Source organism: Primulina huaijiensis, chromosome 8, assembly GCF_012295235.1.
Source record: "Primulina huaijiensis isolate GDHJ02 chromosome 8, ASM1229523v2, whole genome shotgun sequence".
Lineage (NCBI taxonomy): Eukaryota > Viridiplantae > Streptophyta > Magnoliopsida > Lamiales > Gesneriaceae > Primulina > Primulina huaijiensis.
This window is the reverse complement of record NC_133313.1, coordinates 17,837,248-17,848,625: the sequence shown is the minus strand read 5'-3', so window position 1 is coordinate 17,848,625 and position 11,378 is coordinate 17,837,248. Positions and strand designations below refer to the sequence as shown.

General features: G+C 33.2%; 2 protein-coding genes across 3 annotated transcripts; both read left to right on the top strand.

Annotated features, from left to right (window-relative positions):
• The first annotated feature begins 528 nt into the window (after positions 1-528).
• LOC140982679 (binding partner of ACD11 1-like) lies at positions 529-4,156 on the top strand. 2 transcript variants are annotated; one of them, XM_073449320.1, is made up of 5 exons: positions 529-663; positions 2,461-2,564; positions 2,666-2,741; positions 3,281-3,364; positions 3,439-4,156. In XM_073449320.1, the coding sequence occupies exons 1-5, from the start codon at positions 658-660 to the stop codon at positions 4,012-4,014; spliced, it is 846 nt and encodes a 281-aa protein (XP_073305421.1). In that variant the 5' UTR covers positions 529-657; the 3' UTR covers positions 4,015-4,156. The 2 variants fall into 2 exon arrangements, with proteins under 2 accessions (XP_073305421.1, XP_073305422.1); XM_073449321.1 differs by lacking the exon at positions 529-663 and adding an exon at positions 692-980.
• Positions 4,157-4,785: 629 nt separating this feature from the next.
• On the top strand, positions 4,786-11,074 carry LOC140982687 (uncharacterized). The gene is made up of 13 exons (XM_073449334.1): positions 4,786-4,940; positions 5,052-5,113; positions 5,953-6,018; positions 6,456-6,534; positions 6,612-6,682; positions 6,822-6,923; positions 7,376-7,465; positions 7,710-7,784; positions 9,127-9,159; positions 9,336-9,413; positions 9,594-9,635; positions 10,083-10,183; positions 10,730-11,074. The coding sequence occupies exons 1-13, from the start codon at positions 4,886-4,888 to the stop codon at positions 10,749-10,751; spliced, it is 876 nt and encodes a 291-aa protein (XP_073305435.1). The 5' UTR covers positions 4,786-4,885; the 3' UTR covers positions 10,752-11,074.
• Positions 11,075-11,378: the final 304 nt, after the last annotated feature.

Sequence of the window (11,378 nt, the reverse complement as noted above, 5' to 3'; positions counted from 1 at the left end):
TGCATGCGACGCTGGCATATATATATACTAGTTATTGTGTATATACGATGTGTGTGTATACATTCATTTTTATCATTATTGATGGCTTAAAATGAAATTTGATAAATTATAGATGGACTAAATTGATATTTGAATTGTTAAAATAAAAAAAATAAAAATAAAAGTGTGTGGTGAAATTTTAAAAAAACAAAAAACAAAAGTGTAATATTAGTATCATATAAGGGTAAAATTGGAAGAAAAAATTGGTGTCCTTCTTAGGGGATTACTATCATGTCCTCAACTTTAATAGATTATACTAGTGCATCGACGATTCATTTAGTTTAAATTTAAATGATGATCAAAATATATTTATATGAAATAGTGAATGACTATAATACAATTTTGATATATAAATTAAAAAATAAATAAATAAATAATGAAAATAAAAAAATCCAAGTAAAAATTAAACCTACCACTTAATATATAAAAAAATAAAAATTTTATCCATTAAATTACATATCACTTAGATTAAAATCTTAATATAATTAAAAAAATATCTCGAGGCTAAGGAGACTGCCCATATAAACCGTCAACGCCGTCGTTTCTAATGTTTCAATATTATTCATATATGTGTTCAATGATTTTTTCACAATTCACGTTCTTGGAAAGACTCGCCTCATGTCGGTGAGTGGTGTATATCGGATGCTTATTTTTTACGCTTGTGAATGACTCGAGTTTCTGGTGTTATTTTTGCTCGTGTTATGTTGTTTTTTGGCTTTCTGATGGATTGGTGTTGAATCTGATGAAATATTTGATCTGTATTGATTTTTGTGAATTGGTAATCTCTTTTCTGCTGCGGGATTATATGAATTTTTTTTAGCGTTGTTGCGTATTTTCCTTAGCCGGAGATATCAAATTCGATTCTTTTAATATTTTTAAAAGATATAGTTAATCACGCTTATGACTTGTGAACACAAGCCAGCAATTCACGTGTGAGGAAGGTAAGCATTTTCAAAATTGGGAGATGCTTTCACCTTGGTTGAGATTGGATCATATGACAGGCAGGGGTAGGTCGAACATTAGATTTCTTGATGTAATTTATATAAAAATGTAAACTTTGCCCTTGTACTGTGCCATTCTTTTTTTAAAAAAATCAAATGTGATTTGGCACCATATTGTGCGAAAGATGAGGCATTAACATCTTCGTTTCACCCACTTTTTGAATCAAATTCTAGAAAGATTAGAGTTATAAACAATTGAATTATCCATGTATGATTTATAATCCTTCATCGTCTCATCCCACGAGCCAAATGATACCTTAGATATTGTACATAAGAATGTTCCTGGTGCCTTCATTTTTTAAATATTATTCCTTCCATGGTTATCAGAATGCATGATCTTAGTCGCAAGTTTTAATTTTTGTGATGCATTTGCAGTTATGGTCACCTAGGTTTGTTATCAAGTTCTTTTGTTATGCGTTTTAGATTCAGATCTGATGACTTTAGCGGAGAATACCGGTTATGTGGGTTTTGAAGTTTCTAAACTTTGAGGAGTTGGTTCAACTTTTACTCTTTTGATGGATATCGAGTGAATTTTGACCGAGGATTATGAGAATATGAATGAACAATTGTGTACTTTGAATAAAGCAATGGCCTGTTTTTATCTTGCTCAAATTACCCTTTTCTTTTTTATATAACCATTCCAAAAAATAAAGGCAATGATAAACCGAACATTCATTGTAGTTTTCGTTACTTTAAAATGTTTATGATCAGCTTTCGAGAAACATTTGTATGCTTGCATTATGTACCTGCATATGAATGTCCTTTGGGTGTGTGTTTGTGTACATATATAAATGGCATTGGCACAAATGTGTAAGGAATGGGTACTTATATCTATGTTTATGCATATTCTATTGGCGTTTGTACAATTGTTTAACTGGATGGTGCTCGTATAAATAAAAAAGGAATAGTGGTTCCAGTTTGTTTATGTGGAGTGAATGGATTAGTAAATCAACCAAAATTATAAATTCTTTGATGGAGTCAGTAGTCACTCTTATCTATTGATAACATATACATTTTGTTTTTTGGGATAATCGGGTTGGTTCGATTTACTCACATTCATTGATTCACCCATGTACAGGTCAAGCATCTATATTTCGACCTCTACATATGATACATTACCCATGATCGTGTTCAGCATTAGATTTGGAGAAAAGAATAGATAGTTTTACCATGATAGCTTTTATGCTAAATTTGTACTGACGATATACTGAAAAATGAGTCCTCTGATTGATGAACCCTGTCCTTTTGCATGCATACCAAAATCCACCCATGGTAAATCTTTATGGGAAAATGCATACAGTGTTGTGTATAGTGTTGGTGCAGAATGCTGTTCTCGTGTATAAGTATTCCCTTTTCTATGAATCAAACATGGCTGAAATTTTATCGACTTGACAATGTTTACTTCATTTTTATGCGATAGATAACAACTGTCAAGGTCTGCCATCTCTCTCTTGGAGCATCTGAACGTGATGTCAAAGAGTTCTTTTCTTTCTCCGGTGATATTCATTATGTTGAAATGCGAAGGTTTGCTCTCTTGTTTAATGTTTCCTCTTCTCTGCTTTCCATAAAAATTGTTCCTGCTTTCTCATATCGACAATTATAAATTTTCTTTTTGGCTCGTTCAGTGATACAGAGCGATCACAAATCGCTTTTGTGACCTTCAAGGATGCACAAGGAGCAGAGACAGCGGTTCTTCTTTCGGTAATTTTTCTAAGTTTTCTATATTTGATTCTTTTGGTTCATTCTTCAGCCTATTCTTTATACTTCCAGTATTTTGGGCTATTTCCCGTTTTCAAATTTGTTATTTTTTCATGGTTGGTCATTCTTGTCCGGTCCTGATTGAGAAACAAATACTGGAGCGTTAAGAATAGTGTTTATAATTTCAAGCGAAGCTATCTTTCTGGTAAAATTTAGTAGATCGAAGTTTCATGATTTCATTGGATAAATATGTAATAGCGATAATTTCTTTGATCACATTTATGTTTTGGTTGTGAACTTCTGGTTCTCATTGGTCAATTTAGGTTTACTCAAGTTTATTTATATGTATTGCAATTTGCAAAGCAAGCTTCCTCCATTTCATAGTGGATTATCCTAAGCGAAATGTTAAAATCAAACTTTAATTAGAGGCAATGGATAAGTCTTCATCCATGCTTTTTTGGAGAGCAATTTTCTTGTTCCAATTTGTCTTGTGTTGACAATCAGAAATCTCATCTGACCGATTTTTTTCAAATTACTCTCAGGGGGCTACAATCGTTGATATGACTGTAACAGTTACTCTGGATCCAGATTACACACTTCCTCCTGCTGCTTCTGCACCACCTCAGGTGATAAATTTTTGACATAGTATATGTTTACACTTGAGGGTCTTTCTTACTCGATGTTGCCTTCAACTGTACAGCCATCTGATAAGAAAACTGAAGGTGGTCCCGAATCTGCTTTGCGAAAGGCTGAGGATGTTGTTAGCAGCATGCTTGCGAAGGGTTATAACTTAGGCAAAGAGTCTGTTAACAAAGCAAAGGCATTTGATGAGAAGCATCAATTGACTTCTACAGCCAGTGCTAAAGTTGCTTCATTTGATAAGAAGACCGGACTGTCTGAGAAGATAAGTATTGGTACATCAATAGTTAACGATAAAGTTCGGGAAGTAGATGACAAACTTCAAGTTTCTGAGAAAGCAAAATCTGCATTTACCGTTGCTGAGCAAACCGTTAGCAATGCTGGATCCGCAATTATGAAGAACAGGTACGTGCTTACTGGTGCTACATGGGTGACCGGCGCTTTTAACAAAGTCACTAAAGCAGTGGGGGAAGTAGGCCAAATGACCAAGGAGAAAGTGGGAAATGCTGAAGATGAACGAAGAAGAAGCATGGCAGATGACTTTACTCAAGTTCATTCACCTGAGTCGCGTAAAGTCTCTGATTCTGGAGAGCAGCAGCCTTCCAAACCTGCTCCAGCACAAGGTTTAATCCTCTGATATGCTGCTTCGATTTGTACTTTCGCATATATTGAGCCCGACATTTCTTTAACTATCCACCAAATCGTGTATTTTATTAGCTGTTATTATAGTGACGTTTGATAATTTCGTGGATACCCTTGTCAATAACACCATTGAATCTTATGTTTCATTTAGGAAATTAATTCCTTTAAAGTAAGAGTTTCTGTTATTTGTATTCCAAGAATAAATTTTACACTGAATGATAGATAACACGAAATAGAGTGTATATATTGTTATTCTACATTGTAATTTTATAAAAATATCATAATTAAATCAAATAGTTAAAATATAAAATTGTCTCTCACACACAGTGTGAATGTCAGTTTTTAGTATATATTAAAATCCTTCTCTGGTGTCTTAAACACTTACTAATTAAAATTAAAATACTTTTACATGCGCAAATTTTAACTATTTTTAACGAAAAAAATTAATTTTATTAAAATATAATATTTCACTCATAAATTAGATTTGCCAATTCATTTTTAAAAAATATTTAGAAAAAAATTAAAATTATTTATATACGATTTTTGTAAAACGTTCTTATTGCCATTAATTATCATCATTATAATTACTATTATGATAATTATTGTATGAACATGATAATCCTTATTTTTTTAGTAACATCAGTTGCTATTGGGCCAATCTATTTTAATCGGGTTAAGCCCAAATGCAAACTCAACCCAAAAGGATTTAGCCCAATAAATTAATTTTATATATTTAGCTCATGTTACTAAAACGGGATAGTGCCGTCCCACGCCACGTTAAAAGTTCATCAAGCCCTTAACAACGACGATTCTTGACCCGCAAAATACTATCTTCTTTGAACTCGATTACTGCGGATCGTTCAGCGATGGCTATGCAGGCTGGGATAGGAATTTCGAGGATACTCTTCATCGTTGGAGCAGGTATCTTTAGATTCTGCTTGTTTATGCGTGTTTCGTTATTGTATTTTTGATGTTTTGAGTTTGATCCGACTTTTTGTGAGAGTTTTGCTTGCTTTTATTTGGTGCAATTAGGTTATACGGGAACGATACTGATGAGGAACGGGAAATTATCAGATATATTGGGTGAACTGCAGGTACTTGATCTTCTACCTCCTTTTGTATTCTGCATTCAGCTGTATACAGGTTTGTATTATTTGAAATCAATCTCTTCATTTATCTTATTGAGCTTGTGTAAGCCAGGAGCGTAATTTTTCTGTCGTGGAGTTGCATTGCCTTTATGTTGAGTGGAAAAAATTTGTGAATCTCGTTATAATTTTTGTGAACCACTTGTATAATTGTTGGAGAATTAGAAAGATACCGATTTAGATATGTCACCAGTTTCTGATCTCTTATATCTAGTCATTATTACATTTGACTGGATTTGTAGATAGTTGTTACAGTACCTAGCTTTTGAAACGGTTTAGAATTGTTAACGAAAGGCGTCCCGTCTGGAAATTCAGCACCAATAACTCTTAGGTACTTTAATGCTCAAGCCTTCTCCCAGAGATCTCGAGGTGTCCAATAAGATGTTTCAATTGGGAGTATTTCACACGCACAATTTGATTAATGTCCTTTTTCCTGATAGCATCCAGCAAACTTCAATTTTCTTTGTCACATCTGTGCAATTGTGAAGATATTGAATGATTAGAGAAACTTTCCATTTGTTAATAATGCTGGCCTGAGGCCTCTCATAGTCATTTATCATTCTTGGGATGCAAATTGGTGTCCAATTAAGTGATAAGACTGTTATATCATAATTTCACGGTGTTATTGTGTTGTTTTGAAATGTCGGTGTTAGTGTGTTGTTTTGAAATGTCTTTTATGGTAAACTACCTTGTGCTGCAATATGTTCACTATGCATGTCTTGTAATGTCTACATTTGACAAATTTTCCCTTAGTTGTTTTCAAAGATCTTTTGGCTTGTGTTTGGCAGAATCTAGTTAAGGGGCTGGAGAAATCGGGGGAATCAGAAGGGGATTCTGATGCAGTTGCTAGCCAGGTATACCATAACTGATTAGGGATTAGTCAAAAAGATATTCTACTGTTTTTTTATTTTTTAAACTCAAGTCAGTTTACACAATTGGTCTACTCTTATGTCCTGATCGAATTGCTTTGGATTTCCTTCTTGAGTAAAACAAAAAGAGAATTCTATCATTGTTACTTTGATGCCACTCCTATTTAATTGTTATGTGAGAATTTTTCTTGATGCTTTCTAGTGAGGTGGCTAGCTTTGGGCGTGGGGGGATATCTCTCTGCCTGTTGTATATTAGTTATTTGTAAAAAAAAAGTCGCTAGCATGGCATGGTATAGATTTGCTTGTTTTTGTGTAATCTTATACCTTTGAACAAAAATATCGAACTTTGGATCTGTAAAGGTGGATAACCTTTTGCTTTTATATTAAACTGATTAATTCTTATGCGGTTAATTGTTTTATAGGTTCGTAGGCTAGCCATGGAGGTTCGGCAGCTGGCCTCGTCTAGGCAGATTACTGTTCTTAATGGAAGTTCTGGACAAAGTTCGTATTTCTTGTTTATGCGAGACTGTTAAATTTATGGCTGTTTAAGTGATTCCCTCTCCTTTTCCTTTTCACAGGTAACTTAACGGCTCTAATAGTGCCAGCAGCTGCTTTGGGAGCTGTGGGTTACGGATATATGTGGTGGAAGGTAGAAACGCTTTTCATTATACTCATTTTGTTGAATTGGAGCATTCTTAAATATTCTTATTTTATGCTGCTTTTATTCAATTGGTGTACTTTTTTCTTTTGCGAGTTTTGACCCCCCCTGCTAATTCTTCTTTTGGTAGGGTCTTTCATTCTCAGACCTGATGTATGTAACCAAACAAAATATGGCAAATGCTGTTTCCAACTTGACAAAACATTTAGATCATGTGACGGAGGCCCTTGCAGTAAGTATCTGTTATTTCTTGATTAGTTGAGTATACTGATTTCGAAACTCAATAAGCAACTTTGTTGTCTTTTTATAATTTTTGTTTATTTTATTTTGAAACCTGAACTGCAATACGTAGTTTTTATGTAACAGAAGTTAATTTTTTTTCCTGTAAATGTGCTAGGAAACAAAGCTGCATGCTATCGGATTGGGTTACTATACTTTATTATGATAAAAGTCGATTTCAAAAATTATTTAGTGATTTCGTTTTAAAGACTGATCCGCTCCCAAAAGGAATTTTAGTTTTTTATAATCAACGTCAACGACGGAACTTCCTTAATAATATGATTTTATATGAATGATGGGAACGATGGAACTTCCTTAAAAATTTGATTTTATACGGATGACGGGAACTTCTTAACAAAGGGAATTTCGTTATATCATGATTTTTCATTCATTATCTCTGATCAGGCGGCCAAAAGACACTTGACACAGAGAATCGAGAACTTGGATGGGAAACTGGATGAGCAAGTAGAGATATCCAAATTAATTAGGAATGAGGTATATTTTAAGTGCAATAATTTTAGCTTTGTTGTGTCAACCTCAAAGTTATATCCCTAAAATGTGTGACATGATATATTTGTCATTTGATTCGGGTGTAGTTTACCTCTGAAGGTATAATTTGCTCTTATCTCATTTTGGCACAACCTGAGTTATCAGCATGTTGGAATAGCAAGCCTAAGAAATATGTTTTGATTTGAAAATCATTCAGAATAATTGTTTTTTTAAATAACATGTGAAACAGGTTAATGATGTACGTGGTGATGTTTCTCAAATTGGGTTTGATTTGGATGAATTGCAGAGGATGGTTTCTGGTTTGGTAGGTTATATCATATAAAATTCTTAATTATTTTATATGGTATGCATTTTCATTTCTTATAGTTTAATCTTCTTATGTTAAATCATTTGGTAAGAAGTCATAAGATGGAGGTTCTGTATTTGGTATGGTAGTTCATCGTGAAACCTATGCACTTGAAAAATGCTAAATTTTTATAAGAAGCAACATAAATGAGAGATTTTGGAAGTTGTGAATGTTTCTGAAAATGACTTGAGCAAATTGCTCCTCTGAGGAGCAGGCTTATGCCCTTTCCTTGAATTCCATGTAATCATGCACTGCTGTTTATTAGAACAATCTGTATGTCAGTCTAAGAAATTGGTATACAGAAATACAATAATAATTAATAATATGCATTTCTGATAATATTTAATTAAAGATTCAAGTAATGCAAATATCACATGTATAATATTAAGTTATAAAAGATTATTTTTTAAACTGCTAAAGGATCCTTTATTGATTTTTTTAATGTTTTTTCTGCATTCTCGTGGATTTCTTATGACATGAGCAGCGCAGAGCAACCACTGCGCTGAGTTTCATTTCTGCCCTTGTCCTAGCTAGTCACTGTTTCAAACTTTTTTTTCAATTACCTGATTTCTTTACACAAAGTTGCTGCTTGGTATCTCAACCACCTATCTGCCATAACCCATCATTATTTTCTACATTACCACCTCATAGCCATTGTTGACCTCTTCGCTTGCTGTTGTCTTCAGCAGTTGTTTTTCTTTACTCGGTTCTTTCTTTGCAAAGAAGTAAGGCACAAGAGGGTGCTATGTAGGAGAGGGTTGGTTCTGTTTTTCTTTTTCTTTTTCTAGTTTGGGACTAATTTATATATAAGGTAAAAGGGAGGATAGCCTACATTTTTTATTTGAACAATTGAGTAGAACCTGATGCAGAAAAAGTTTGGTTAAGGATGCTTCTTTGAATCTTCCTTTGACTTGTTTTAGTTTCATTATTAGAGTTTAACTTGTGCCCACAGCAAGAGCCTAAATTGCCAAACAGTTGCAACATGTCCTATTCGAATGCATCCTGCTTTAGATTATCACGCGGTTGCAAGTTTAAATTGGCTGCGGGTATAACCTTTGTTTGTGAATTCTTGAGACCTCGGTATGTATTTTTTGGAACAACTTGGGACCTTAATTTTTGGCAGGATGCTTTAGATGTGTATTTGACTTATTGGATGTTCTTCGCTTATTTTAAATTAGTCTCGTAATTGTGAATAACTTTGACTGCTTATTGCAAACATCATTTTTGGTTTTCTGGATAATAAACGTATCATACAATTTCCTTGTCTGTCCTTTTTCTCATAGTAAATACTAAATTGCAGGATGGCAAGTTACTCTCGTTGGAAGGCAAACAGGTTAATTAACTTTTACATTTCATTTATATCATATGAATAAGCTTCCATTACTTCATAACCTCTTCAAAAGTTCAAATACTTTTATTGTACAAAAACTTTCAAAGTACAACATTAATTTCTCAAGACCCTAGCAATTATTATGAGTGTTTGATTGTGCATCCTTGCATATATCATAGGACCTTGCAAATGCTGGGGTTATGTACCTGTGTAGCATTGTCAATGGAAGAAAGATGAAAATACCTGATTTGCTTCAGGTTCGGATTTATTACTTCTCTTATATGCTACGCAGTTGATTGTATGCTGTCTAATTCAGATTGTATACCCCGATTAAAATGGGCTAAACTTATTACTTTAGGAATTTTCATTTTCTTTTGGTGATGTATGTTTATCATCTTATACTACCGGTTAATCATCTTTTCGTTATTTTTTTGCAGGATCAGTTTAAACTTTCTGGAAACTCAGCCCCAAGTCTAATGGTACCTCATCTATTTTCTGTTGCCACTTTGAAAAACAGAAAGGCAATGTTAAACAAATAATTCACTCCCATTTGCAATGAAATGTGAACACCGTGAAAATTGTTAATATGTATATTAATGTTTCTGCTTTTGAATATTGTGTCGAAGTGACCATTTGCATCTGCTTATGTTCAAAGGAAAAAGGAAAAGGGAAAAGGGAGACAATTTAAAGGATTAAGTTGATTCAAATCTAACACATGATTAGAGACTGCCCAAATTTATGTCTGAGCGCCTCAACTATATTTCTGGGTGAAATTTCGTTTTTTTAAAAATACAGTTGTTTCTATTTAAGATGCAAGGTCCACATCTTGATAATTTTTGTATAATTTCTATTACTCAAGTCAATCTATTCGTATCTTTAGTATAAATTTAAGCTCTTCCGTTTCACGTATTCCTGAATACTCACAGGGTCTCAAGGAGATTGCAGATTCTCTGGCTTCTGGAAATAATTTGTTGACCGATGGAAATGTGCAAGAGGACTCTGATAAGATTCCTCGAACCTTTTCGAGGTATTATTTTAAGTTTTTTAATTTAATAGTATTACATATTTAAGTGACAACAGACGTAGTGGGAGGAGTTAAATAAATTTTCACATTGCAGTGGCAGTACTTATTTTATTATAATCTATAACTTGGACTAAATTTTACTGCTGTCTATATTCATGTATTTGAGAAGATTTGGGATTTTAAATATTATTTCTATCTATTTAGAAAAATGGAATTTGATAATACGATCAGGATTTGAAAGAATTGTTTAAACTAGTTCAAATTCATCACAATAAAATTGGTGGATTTGAAGTGGTTTAGATTGGAAAGTAAATGAAAATGGAATTAGGAATTAAAAAATTTCGTTTTCCAATTTTGCCTTCAAATTCAATTTTTTTTGAACCACCAATGGATTCTTAAATGCTATTTCTCAACTGTTACCAACATAAACAATGGAATTTGAAATTCCAAATTTATTTGCTTAAATCTCATTTCCATTTAAAATTTCTATTTTCCCTGCAGTACTTGCAACTCTTCTTCTCATTATAAAATCAATGGATTTAAATGCAGGACGGCTTCAAGCAAGTGTTGATTGTCTCCCCTTTCGCCCTCGGTGGTCTTGTCCAGGACGTTTGTGTCCATAAAACTAATCTGGTGGATCGATTACGAAAGTTATTTTTATCTGTCTTAAATTGGTGAGTCTGTGTTATTTATCCCAGGAAACTTAAAATGTCGCGGTTGATAAACTCTGGGGCTAAATAACATTGATATGTTATTCTGTTCCATCAGTAGCTTGTATAAATGCTTCCCAAAAATTTCCATGATAGTCTATGTGGAGCAAGATTATTTATTGCTGACTAGATACCATGGCCTTAGATTAATCAAGAATATATTGTTCATGGTTTTACATATTCACACATTTTGCGAGTGTGGGTCAATGATGCTAGTATTTTTTTTTTTTTTGTTTTTTGGGCGGAAAAAAGTATTCTTTTGTATAATTTGAAAATTATTTTCGCAGTTTATATGAGTTGGGAGCATATTTGATTATACCGCCTAGTTCTGAAGCTCCATGATGTGAAATTAAACGTTACTACCTAGTGCTATCCTTTTGCAATGAGACCTAACTTAATTATTTTTAGTTGATTTATCAAATATGCTGCGAAATTAATGCTAATATCTTTTTTATTTAATTTACTTATTTTAATCTCCCAAAGCACAC

Coding starts and splice junctions, on each gene's coding strand:
- LOC140982679 (XM_073449320.1), top strand. Junction 2,742..3,280: donor AGACAGCGGTTCTTCTTTCG/GTAATTTTTCTA, acceptor AATTACTCTCAG/GGGGCTACAATCGTTGATAT. Junction 3,365..3,438: donor CTGCTTCTGCACCACCTCAG/GTGATAAATTTT, acceptor TCAACTGTACAG/CCATCTGATAAGAAAACTGA.
- LOC140982687 (XM_073449334.1), top strand. CDS start 4,886: ATGGCTATGCAGGCTGGGATAGGAATTTCGAGGATACTCTTCATCGTT. Junction 9,636..10,082: donor ACTCAGCCCCAAGTCTAATG/GTACCTCATCTA, acceptor GAATACTCACAG/GGTCTCAAGGAGATTGCAGA. Junction 10,184..10,729: donor ATTCCTCGAACCTTTTCGAG/GTATTATTTTAA, acceptor ATTTAAATGCAG/GACGGCTTCAAGCAAGTGTT.